Raw genomic sequence first — 12,194 nt, forward strand, 5'->3', positions numbered from 1 at the left:
TATATCTGGGGTCAATGGGCTTGTTCTTTACAGGCTCAAAGGTAAATTTTCCAGCTTTGTGGACTGGAAGGTTTCTGTTGCAACCATATAACTCCATTGGTCTAGGAGGAACACAGCCACAGCCACTATGTAAGCAAATGGGCATGGCTATGTTTTAAAGAAATTATTTATAAACATCAGGTGATGGGCTGTTTTCAAGAACTAAAAATACATGAAAGTACTATTTATAATGTATTATACATTAAGTCTCTTATTCCTAGGATTAAATGGACTACCTTTCCTAAGTGGTAGAACCCCAAACTAAAAACTGGTCATATTCTTTCAACAAAACTAAAACTACAATCACATGTATCAAAAGACAAAAAAAAAAAAAATCTGCCATCTCGTATCAGAATATTCATGTGCTTCAATCACATAATGTTTTCATGAAAGTTTAAACATAAAATCACCTTTAAGATCTTGGCCATGTGATCTGCTCCCTGCCATGTCAGATTACACCCCGTGAAGTTTACTGTCTTAAGAGTGATAGAGTTCTTTATACCTTGACAAATAACTAAAAGGAAAAAAAAAAAAACCACAGATACAATAAGATGAAGAGCCTATACAGTCTGGTCAATCCTGACTTATTTGCTTTTCTTGAGTCTACTGGAGGTTTATAGCTGTGTTCTTAAAATCACTACCTACAATGTTCCCAGGCAACTGATGGATTGGTGCATTCTAAAATATGTCAGCAATAAAGGGCTATTGCATTTTACAGCAAGAGTTTAATTCTATTTAGATGCTAAAACTGAATACCTTGAACCTGGCAAACTTTATTCCCAACTAGCCAGTAAAGTACTATGTATCTTTTGAGACATAAGGAAAACCTAAAAAAAACTTGACTCCTCCTATTTTCATTTCCAATGATATAGCTCAAACTCAGTTTTTCCATTTAAATGCTAGTTATAAACCCAGTTTTATTAGGTACTATGCAATATGCTAGAGCAATATAAGACAGAAGACATCAAACTTAATTCCCTCAAATTAACATGCAGCTTTCCTTACCACGCTCAGACCACTATTGGACACAGTGAACACACTAACTCTTCAGGACCCCAATGAACAATCATTTTTCTCTGTGATTACTTCTATGATATGCCCCCACAAGCACAACTGAATTTGCTGGCCTTTTATATGCTCCCACAAACATTTTGCATACATTTCCAATTTTAGTACATAATGCAGTGCACAATATAAATATGATTGTATACAGATGTTTTAACAATTTAAAGATAACTTTTTTGTCTTTACATTTTGCTATTTCCCTTCTTCATAATTATTTCTTGAAAAAGATAAACACAAAAAACAGAAAATATAAAATAATATATATTTGTGTGGCTTGTGGCTTAACATGATCTTAAGTAAAACTAGTTTGGAGCGTATCCAGCATAACAAACTTTCAGTGTACAAGCCAGAGGAGACCAAAGTTTGAAGAAGCATAGGGGATAATCCAGAAAGAAAAGGGACAGACAGTAACTAACATGCATGAAGGGAAATGTGAGATCATTCTGATGGGAAGAGACTTAAACAAGATCGAAACTTACTTTCTAAACCTCCATCTCCAATTGGGCAATTTGCAAGGGACAGGTGTACCAAAGAAGTCGATTTATTCAATCCCTTTAATGGGGAGAAAAAGAGTTAAATTGTTTATTGCTTTAGTTTCCCCTCAAAGCAAATATCCAATGTTTGCAAGACACATTGGAGAAGGCTTACCTTTGTCAAAACAGTTAAATCTCTCTCTCTTAGCATTAGTCCATTTAGCTCCAGGTTCTTTAGAGCACTTGATGCACTTAAACAACACTTGAGAGCTTTACATAACTGGAAGGTCACATCTTTGTTTCTTATTGCAGGAACGCGACTTCTGCAAACTTTACTTCGGTCAGAGCCTAAAGCAAAATTATTATAAAATACATAGTATCATCATTAGAGAGCATCTGCTCTGTGGTAAGGTACAGAAATGATGTCTGTCCTTAAAGCCCTCTTTAAGGAGGGACACGTGTAAACTCAAAATATCAGTCACATGAGATACAGAAATATAAACTATATGTGTGCATGTTCCTATGAAAGCAAAAAGTTATATCTAAGTGATGGCTTCAAGATACCTTGAAGTTGAGTCTAGAAAGAGAATGACCAGATAGTCTGGGTGGGAGGTGCATGAACAGCAGAGAGCCCCCAAGTGCAAAAACATCCAAGCCTGACACCTGCTGGCCACAGGAAAAACTGCAGGTGGGGACGACTAAAGGCCAGGGTTGGTCAAAGCCAGCCTGGGACTGCAAGCCCATGGCTTTTACCTCATACATGATGAGGACCAGGGCTACCACTGGCACAGTAAGGGTGCTTCTGCGGGTTAGAAAAAGGTACCTAAATCAGATGAATTAGAAAAAGCTCCCCTTCCTCAGGACCAACTAGCCCCTTGGCCCTTGGCTGAGCACAGCTCAGATTTCATCCTCTGCACAACACAAGCTGTGCAGCCAACATACACGGATCTCGTGCCATCACAATCCATTACAAGCATTATTTTAGGCATATATTTTCATTTTAGAAGATCACTGAAGCCCAGTAGGCAGATGAACTGAGCTCAGAGGCAGCAACACCAGCTAGAAGCGGGTGAGGTGGGACGCCTATGGGGGTGCAGTCAGTTAAGCACCCGACTCTTGATTTCAGCCTAGGTCATGATCTTGGGGTTGTGAGATCAAACCCCACAACGGGCTCCCGGCTCAGGAGTCTGCTTGATTCTTTCTAATCGTCTGCCCCACCCCACCACTCGTGCTCTCTAGCTCCCTCTAAAACACATAAATAAAAATTTTTTAAAAAGGCGGGTAGGGAAAGAAGCTGGTGAGGATAAAGAAGCAAACCTAGGAGGCTGAAATGTATAACCTGGGCCCACTAGGTGCAAGAGAAAACAGAGGTTCAGTGAAGGGATTCTGAAAAGAATGGTCTCTGTGATACGTTTTTCTTACATTTAATGTGCAATATTAGGCAAGATTAAGTACAGTGATCCTGACTTTGAGGTCCCTTTCAACTGTAATTGCTTCTGATTTCTATGTTATTACTTTGGTTAAGCAAGTCCCTACAGAGGCATGGAACAATTCCTACACCTAAATGAGATGTAGAGAATAATCTGACGTCTCTTCACCAGGGGATACATTGAAATGTCTCCACAGAAGAGAGAAGAGATGACGTGAAACCCAGAACCTAGGAAAGGGCCAGGCACATAAAGTGTTCAGGTTTTTAAAAAACAAATCAGTAGCCATTTCCTCTCCTGGATCTTCCTGGTGTGCTGTAACTTTGTCTCAGCTTATAAACACACTCAAGTGAGTCTATCTTAAAAAATATCTTTCAGGCTTAGGATTTTCTAGAACTTTGTAGGTTCCCTCAGTTTCTCCTCTACCTTCAAAGCCTCCCCCATAAGGCCCAGATCTGCACCTGCAGCCTAGAGATGTCTAGCAGATACACTGTATGCCCCTCAGGGCCCTCTTAAAGCATTAAGGATGAAGTGAGATCCTCTCCCCAACCCCAATCCCCTTTTACTGTGCTCTGTCTCACAGTAAGGTGCTGCTATAAATTGTAACCCAAGCTTGCTGCCCTCCTCTTCTAATGGGTCACTAGGCCCCATCCATCCCATCCCTTTCATCTCTGAAATCCAGTCCTCCTTTTCTTTTCTTTTTTTCTAATATTTTAAAAAAATTTTTAAATTTATTTATGATAGTCACAGAGAGAGAGAGAGGCAGAGACATAGGCAGAGGGAGAAGCAGGCTCCATGCACTGGGAGCCCGATGTGGGATTCAATCCTGGGTCTCCAGGATCACGCCCTGGGCCAAAGGCAGGTGCCAAACCGCTGCGCCACCCAGGGATCCCCAGTCCTCCTTTTCTATACTTATTTGGGGTTCTCAGATTACAATTCACCCTCCTCCCCATCAACTGCCTTCCATAAGGAGGGCAGAGCAAGCTTCTAAACCAAAGTCCATCTCTCAGTCCTGGAGTGTCTCCCACAGCCTTTGGGATAAACATCCAACCAACCATGATAGGACAACCACGACCCCTCCCCGGGTGGTCCCCACCAGGTTTCCAGTCTCAGCCCTCCCTTCTTCAAACTCTTAAGTTCTAGACCTGTGGTTTTGTTTTGCCATATTTTCTTGTATTTCTCCAACTTTTGCACAAGCAATTTCCTCCTGCCATTGGAGAAGCTTCCACACATCCTCCTCAGAAAGGAGGCACCTCCTCCAAGAAGCCTTCCCTGAACACTCCCTTCTACTGTTCCGGGTTTTGCAGCACCAGAGGTCACTTCCAGAACACTGACTACTGTGCCTGTGTTTACTTGCTGCCTCCCCCAGTAGAGGTGGAGATCCTCTAGGGCAGAAGCCTTGTCTCCAGCAGTGCTTGGTGCTGGCTGAGCTCATCTGAGTGCCTGGAAACTTTACATACAAACAATCTGCTTAATTCTTTTTTGGCTGTGTGTGTAAAAATTACACGCTTATTATATTAAAATTCCAGTGCAGCTAGAATACAATGTTGTATTATAGTAGTTTCAGGTGTACCATATAGTGATTCAAGAATTCTACACATGGGGATCCCTGGGTGGCGCAGCGGTTTGGCGCCTGCCTTTGGCCCAGGGCGCGATCCTGGAGACCCGGGATCGAATCCCACGTCGGGCTCCCGGTGCATGGAGCCTGCTTCTCCCTCTGCCTGTGTCTCTGCCTCTCTCTCCCTCTGTGACTATCATAAAAAAACAAACAAACAAAAAAATTCTACACATGTACTCAGGGCTCAGCACAGCAAGCGCACTCTTATTAAACTGCCCACTTAATTCTACGAACCCATGGAAAGAGTGGTTTTTAATGCCACTTTACAAGTGTGGGGATCGTAGTGCAAAAGTGACCTGCTCAGGCCACACAGGGTAGAAGTCCTGGAATTCAAACCCTGGGCTCCCTTCACGTCTGTGCTCTATCCACACTGTATGATGTCACTAAAAAAATAAAACAGCGCTGTATATGACTCAAAACGAAATGAAGCAAAAGGCTGGGTGTATCCGCTCCGTCAGCCTAAGTCGTTATTCGGAAAGCCAGGCAATATGTGTCCAGTGCTCAATGATGTCCCCAGCTGTTCCGAGTGCCCTCTGCGAGTGCGGAGTGGGTGCATGCTGGCCATCCGCGGCCACAGCGCGTCCCGTTAGCTCCGGGCCCCGAGCTGGCGGGTTCCCATCCAGGCCGCACGCCGCTGGGCTGCACGCGGACGGCGCACCGGCCCGGGCCGCGCCACACCCCCTCGAGGGCGGCGGGGAGCGGGAACCACAAACCTGTGTCGCCAAGCCACGGCTGGAAGCAGCTCGTGATGGAGACGAGGGGCAGATCCTTGTTGACCCTGAGCGTGCTCAGCAGCGGCGCCCAGTCCACGCCGCGCAGGCGGTCGGCGTTGAGGTCCAGCACGCCCTCCCGCAGGCAGGCGCGCACCGACGGCAGGGGCACCGAGTCCTGCAGCGCGCACAGGTACTCGTAGTGCGAGAAGAAGTCGGCCGCGCCGTCGCGGCGCAGCTTCGCCGAGTCGATCATGGCCAGCGGGCGGCCTCGGCGGCGCACACAATGCCCGCTGGCGCCGGGAGCGCTCGGTCGCCTACGGCCCGGCGGCTGCGCAGGAGCGGCGGCTCGGCCCGCAGACGCAGGGTCCCGGCCCCGGCTCCGGCCCCGGCTAGGCCTCCCGCGCCGCCCCCCGCCGCCCGGCGCCGGCCGTTGGCGCCCGCCTCACCGCCTTCCGCGGCGCGGGGCTGCGGTTCACGCCGGGGGCGACGGGGGAGGGGGGCGGGGGGCGGGGCCTGCGGGGGCGGTGCGCCGGGGCGTCAGCGCGCCCGCCGTGCGTCAGCACGCAGGCCCCGCCTCTCGCGAGGAAGGGGCGGGAGGACGAGAGGCGGGACCTTGGAGGCGAGGGAGGTGCGGAAGGTCGGCGGCTCTCAGAACTGGCGGGTTGCGGAGAGGGAGGGTTTGCTGGTGGAATCACAGAGAGGAGTGAACGTAGCAGCGCGTTTGGAAGGTGGTCTGCGCTTCTGACGGGGGTCTGCGCTTGCACCGCCCGGGAGAGGACGTCGGATGTGGGATGTGCGAACGCCTAGAGTGGGTGTCCGCCGCCGTCCTTGAATGGTAATTTCTACAGCTCACCCTTCGCTTCTGTTGGTTCTGCCTCCCTCACCCGGTTGTGGGCGTGTTGTAAAGAGTTCCGTGAATTCAGGACGGAATTGTTGATTGCTAGTAACCGCTCTGTTGTGTCTTCACAGTGATGGGTAACTCTCTCGTAACTAGTACTTTCTGTCTCCTAGGTGTTATTATTATTTTTTAAAGATTTTTGTTAGAGCGAGAGACAGACGGACAGACGAGTGGGGGGAGGGGCAGACGAGACGCTGAGCAGGGAGCCCCAGGCAGGTCTCGATCCCAAGACCGCGTGATCACGACCTGAGCTGAACAGACACGCCTAAACGACTGAGCCACCCAAGCACCCCTATTAAGCATTATTTTAATGAATGTTTAAAATAATTTGGGGGGCTCAGTCAAGTTGAATGTATGACTCGGGCCCAGGTCATGATCTCAGGGTCCTGGGATCCAGCCCCACATGGAGCCGGGTGGTCGGGCTCCCTGCGCAGCAGGGAGTCTGTTTGTCACTCTCTCTCTGCCTCTCTCCCTGGTCTTTCACTCTCTCTTTCAAATAAATACATAAGATCTTTAAAAGTACGAAATAGGGCAGCCCGGGGTGGCTCAGCGGTATAGCGCCGCGGTCAGCCCAGGGCCGGATCCTGGAGACCCGGGATCGAGCCCCACGTGGGCTCCCTGCATGGAGCCTGCTTCTCCCTCTGCCTGTGTCTCTCATGAATAAATAAATAAAATCTTTAAAAATAATAATAAAAGTATGAAATAATTTAATTTTCCTAACTCCACAGGGAATATACGATTGTATAGCCACAAAGTAAGTAGAAGCCAGATCTTTGGCCTCAGAACCTTTATTTGTATCCAGTTTCTAAAACAGTGATTGTCCTTTGATCAGGTCGTAGGTGTCATGTGTACAGCCTTCCTCTTCCACTGTAGAACCCAACTAAAATAGAGTCGCTTATGTCAGGGACAAAATGAAGATGGTCAATTGCCACACGTAAAGGAAACCTAAGTTACAGGAATGTACAGCTCTGCTCAAAAATAAGCAGAGGACACCAGGCAATCCTCAAATGCCACCTCTGATCATACCTTCCTTGGACTTGTTCCTTGACTCAGCTACCCTGATCCACATAAGATAGAAGACCACTAGGCAAGCAATCAAAAAAAAAAATATATATATATCCCTTAGCCTGTGAGCAATTCAGAATCGGTTGCTCCCAGAACTTTGAGTTTCCCAGGTTGGAGGTCAAAAGCCTTGCAATAAACTCTGCTTTGTTTTATTCTGTATGTGGAGTTTGGTTTTTGACACTATCCACTGGTTAAGTGGGATCGTTTTACCTTTTACTCACTATACTTCACTCCTAATCCATCCTGACAACAATTATACCCAGACTTCCAACCCAACTTACCTTCCCACAGAGCCTAATGCCACTGCCATCTGCTCATCTCTAACACTGATCCTCTCTGGACCTGCTTTCAGAACAACGAGTTTGTTGGATCCAGTCACAGACCAATGTCAACCTGGTCAACAACATAGCCTGTCTTATTTTAAGTGCCTTGTAGTTCCCGTTTCTTTTTTCCACTTCTTATTTACAGCTATTCACAATGGCTCTTCCAAGCTTCCTCTACTCTCTTCATGTCACCACTAGACACTGTGTCCCAGGTCTCTGACCTGAAGAGGATACCTTGTATTTCACTAGGAAAATAAGTTTTTAGATGCAGACTTCTTCATCTTCTTTCCACGAACTCTGGCTGCTTTTCAATCCGTGCTTCAACATTAGTGCAGCCACCACCACTTTTTCTTCAAATCCTTTCAAGACTTCCCAAATCTCTTAGGATAAAGGCAGTCCTCCTCACAATGGTTTAAAATATTGCTACTCATTGTGGAGTCACGAACTGGCTGCTGGTTGAGAACTGTTACTGTTCTATAAGATAAGGAACTTGCTGCAGAGTGTAAATGCATAAAACATCCTGTTTAGTTCAGCAGGCAAGATTTTCTTGATAAAAGTAGCAGTGTGTTGAGTTACATCCTAGAACAAGCTCCTTATCTCACTGTCTGCTGGCACTTTGAGTTACCTGGTCTGTAGGATAGTGCATCTCCTGGGCATGATGGGGGCGTAATCTCTGAACACTTGTCTTGCACCCTTCTCCCTTTCATTTTTCAGGAGTCCAGCCCACAGTGGACTTCTTTCAGACCTACATATTTCAGTGGTTCACTGTCCATAGTTTCTCCTCTACATGGAATATCCCCTTTACTCTGCACCTGGTTAAGGTCTCATCCTTCTCAGTTCACCTGTCACATTGCCAAGGAAGTATTCCCTTACCTACTCAACTCATCAAATCCTCCTACCCTAAGCTCTCATAACACCATGTACCTGTCATTCGTAGCCTTCATACATTTCATAGTCATTTTAAGATAGATACTTGCCATATGGTCCATGAGGAAGAAATCACATCTGTTTTGCTTACTCTTGCATCTCCAGCAACAACCACAGTTACTACATGCTTAACTGTAGCACTAGTTATAATACTTGTTAAATGAACCAATGAATGTATCCAATCAATGATCAAGCCTTGGCAGTTTTTCCTTTATGGAGTCTCTCTCGTACTTCTCTCTCGTACTTCTATTTGTGTTCCATTACTCTACCATTTATTGTTTTACATGTGGATTATGATGATTGCTTCAGAGAATAGTATGTCTTCCTACATTCAGGCTCTCCTTCATTTATTACACGTCCCAAGGTTCAAGGATCATGCCATTGCCCTATTCCAAACCTTCCATAACACCTATTGCCAACACAATAAAGCCCAAACATTTAAGAATGACATTTAAAACTTTGCATAATTTGGCTTTAATTTCACTTTCCAGACTGGTTTTTAATCTATGGATCTAATTATCTCTACATCTTTGCTCCCTTCCAGTGCATATTATAATGTCAAAAATTCTTCTAGTCACTGCCCTTATGTCTCCTTCTCTGAGAAAGCTTCACTGAGAATCCAAGCAAGATATGGATCCCTTCTCTCCTCTGAACTTGCAAACAGCTTAATAGGACACATCTGGAACTGCCATAAGGCATCTACATCTTATCATCCCTGCTGGTATTGAAGCTCTCTGAGAGTGAGGATACATCTCTGCGTTCTGTGCAGTTCTCAGCATGGTATTATACACATGGGTCAACCTGGTCAGTGAATATTTGGTGAATGAACCAATGAATGAAATGAGTTCTCTGACTCTCTTTTTTTTTTTCTTTCTGCTTTTCAAGGTTCTGTAGTTAGTTACATTTGGATAATAGGCTGCTTCATAGCAACATAATAATCAAGCTCACAGAGTGTTGCAAATAGCTGCTAAGAGCATCCCTCTGCCACTTTAGAACAGCTTGTTCTTCCTCTCAAAGGAAGAGAGCAAGATTCTGTACTTATTAAGTGCCTTTGTTTGCTTGGCATTTAGAGACACTAGAGGCATCCTACATTCAACGAAATGCCCATTTTGATTGTAATTTTCCCCTATGAATAGCAGCTATCCAAAGATGTTTCTGTACAATTTTTCATCCTTTTATATTCATAAAATGCATTTTAACTACACACAAGCAGAAAATAAATAGAAAGAACTCTGCTTTGAATTTGATAAAAGTTTAGGGAGATGTCTTTATGGCACATTACCAAACTTGTTTGGGGAAACTTTAGCCATGTGAAATGTGTTGGAGAGGTGCCAAGAATTCAAGAATTCTCAAAATTTCTGAGTACACAGTTGCCTCATATATATAGGTGTAGTGACAGGCATCTATCAATGACATGGAAGATAGGGATGCCGGTGGCTCACTGCCTGAGCGTCTGCCTTTGGTTCAAGGCGTGATCCCAGGTCCTAGGATTGAGTCCCACATCGAGCTCCCCCCAGGGAGCTTGCTTCTCCCTCTGTCCGTGTCTCTGCCTCTCTCTGTGTGTCTCTCATGAATAAATAAATAAAATCTTTAAAAAAAAGTAACTTGGAAGATATTGTGTCTTATGCTGTAATAATGTGGAACAAATCATCCTAAAACTTGACAACATCAGTAAGAATTTTGGTTTTGTTTTTTTTTTATTCTGGATTAGCTGTAGTGACTCTGTTTTAGACCTCCAGATAGCTGGTTTTTCTCCATGGTTGGATCCATTTGAGGTCTGTCCCACACATCTGATTCTAGGGCCTGAATGTGGGGCACCTACTTCCAGGGCACACTCTTCTCACTTTGGCTGTTGAAACACAAGAGGTGAGCCCACTTAAGCCCACTTAAGACCTCTGCTGGCATATAATATCTGCTCACACAGCACTGACCAAAACTTGTCCCAGATCTAAATTGTGTGTAGAATAGGTACATATGCCTCAAGTTTGTAGATCTCACAGAATATTGCATCTTGGACAATGTTACCTTGGCACTTTCATCAACATTTGTATACTTGATAAACATTGCAGACACTTTTTCACCTTTGAGAACTTTCTGAATTTGTGTAACAATTTCTATGGGAACAGAGGAAGGTATACTTTAGAACTCAACTATTGTTATTGCATTGCTGGGAGAAGAATTGATGATATTAAGGTCAGTACAGATTAAAGATTTGAGATTCACATCTTCCTTACTAACATCCGTCTATGGAACATTCCTGGGGAACTGTGATAGTAGCTTTATATGATTTCAGTCACATGACAGTTTGCCAAAGCTGCTTAAGTAAAACATACATAATACAGTCCACCTCGCTTTAGTTTTCCCCACCACTCCACAACGTATCATCAATGGGGTACCTAATAGATAAACAGAAACAGAAACTGAAAGAACTCATTGCTAGCTTACCTGCTTGACAAGAAATATTACTGGAAGCACATCAGTTGATATCAGACTCAAATCCATAAAGACAAAACAAGACAAAGAATTCCAATCAAAGTAATGATGTAGGTAATTATAAAAAAACAACATAAATTCACATTTCTCTATTCCTTATACCTAACATATATGGTATGTTTATATTTCGATTATTGTGCATACAACAGATAGAAATGTTGTATATCTGACAACATGGACAAAGGAGGCAGTGAGAACAAAGCTGTGTTAGAATAAAAATGATGCTAAATCATAACCTGAATCCATAGGAAGAAACGAGGAGAACCAGAAATGGTCAATAAACAGATTAACCTAACAAACTCTATTAATATTAATTTGTTCTTATTTCTTCTCTCAGCTCCTTTGAAAGACATAAAATTTTTTATGGTCATTCTTATAACACTGTATTGCTGAATATGTAACATATAAATGTAATGAAAACAAAAAACGATGAGGGATGAGAGGAATATAAAGTTATAGTTTCTATATCTGACTAGAATGAAGTTAGTTTACTTTTTTTTTTAAGATTTTTTATTTATTTATTTGAGAGAGGGAGCATACACAAGTGGCAGAGAGGGGCAGAGGGAGAAGGAGAAGCAGATTCCTCACCGAACAGAGAGACCAATAACATGTAGGACTCGATCCCAAGACCCTAGGACCATAACCTGAGCCGAAACCAGACACTTAACTGGCTGAGCCACCCAGGCACTCTTGAAATGAAATTTATATTGGAAGTAGCTTCTGATAAGATGTAGATTGTAAGCTCCAGAACAGCCATAACTGAAAAAAAATTGATAATAAATGGAATTAAATGTTGCACTAAAAAATGTCCATTTGATATATAAAGAGGCAATAAAAGAAGAATAGAGGAACAACAACAAACCCAAAAAACATGAAACATACAGAAAACAAAAGGTAAAGTGACAGACATCTATGTTTCCTATGTATCCTACCATATCAATAATAAAATTAGATGTGAATGAATGAAACAATCAATCAAAAGGCAGGATTAACAAACTGAATTATAAACAAAAAAGATATTGTCTACAGGAGATACTCCTTAGATTTAAAGATATAAATATGTTCAAAATAAAAGAAAAAATGTACATCATGTAGATAGTAACTGTAATAATGCTGTAGTGGTTATACAAATACTAGACAAAACAGACCTTAA

The 12,194-nt window shown here is 43.7% G+C and overlaps 1 protein-coding gene and 1 long non-coding RNA gene across 6 annotated transcripts in view; one reads left to right on the forward strand and one right to left on the reverse strand.

Moving 5' to 3' along the window:
• CEP78 (centrosomal protein 78) overlaps nt 1–5,830 on the reverse strand; it is a 33,717-nt gene extending 27,887 nt beyond the window's left edge. For all 5 annotated transcript variants that reach the window (XM_041744542.1, XM_041744543.1, XM_041744541.1 and 2 more), the window contains exons 1-4: nt 5,336–5,830; nt 1,753–1,925; nt 1,584–1,656; nt 450–553 (exon numbers count right to left, since the gene is read on the reverse strand). In XM_041744542.1, the coding sequence (XP_041600476.1) occupies nt 450–553; nt 1,584–1,656; nt 1,753–1,925; nt 5,336–5,588 (603 nt within the window). In that variant the 5' untranslated portion in view covers nt 5,589–5,830. The remainder of the gene's footprint in view (nt 1–449; nt 554–1,583; nt 1,657–1,752; nt 1,926–5,335) is intronic.
• A 141-nt stretch (nt 5,831–5,971) lies between these two features.
• The window catches only part of LOC121479668, a 64,100-nt gene continuing 57,877 nt past the window's right edge, over nt 5,972–12,194 (forward strand). The window contains exon 1 of the long non-coding RNA XR_005984795.1: nt 5,972–6,170. This is a non-coding gene — a long non-coding RNA (uncharacterized LOC121479668). The remainder of the gene's footprint in view (nt 6,171–12,194) is intronic.

The sequence above is a fragment of the Vulpes lagopus genome, chromosome 2 (assembly GCF_018345385.1).
Source record: "Vulpes lagopus strain Blue_001 chromosome 2, ASM1834538v1, whole genome shotgun sequence".
NCBI classification, from domain to species: Eukaryota; Metazoa; Chordata; class Mammalia; order Carnivora; family Canidae; genus Vulpes; species Vulpes lagopus.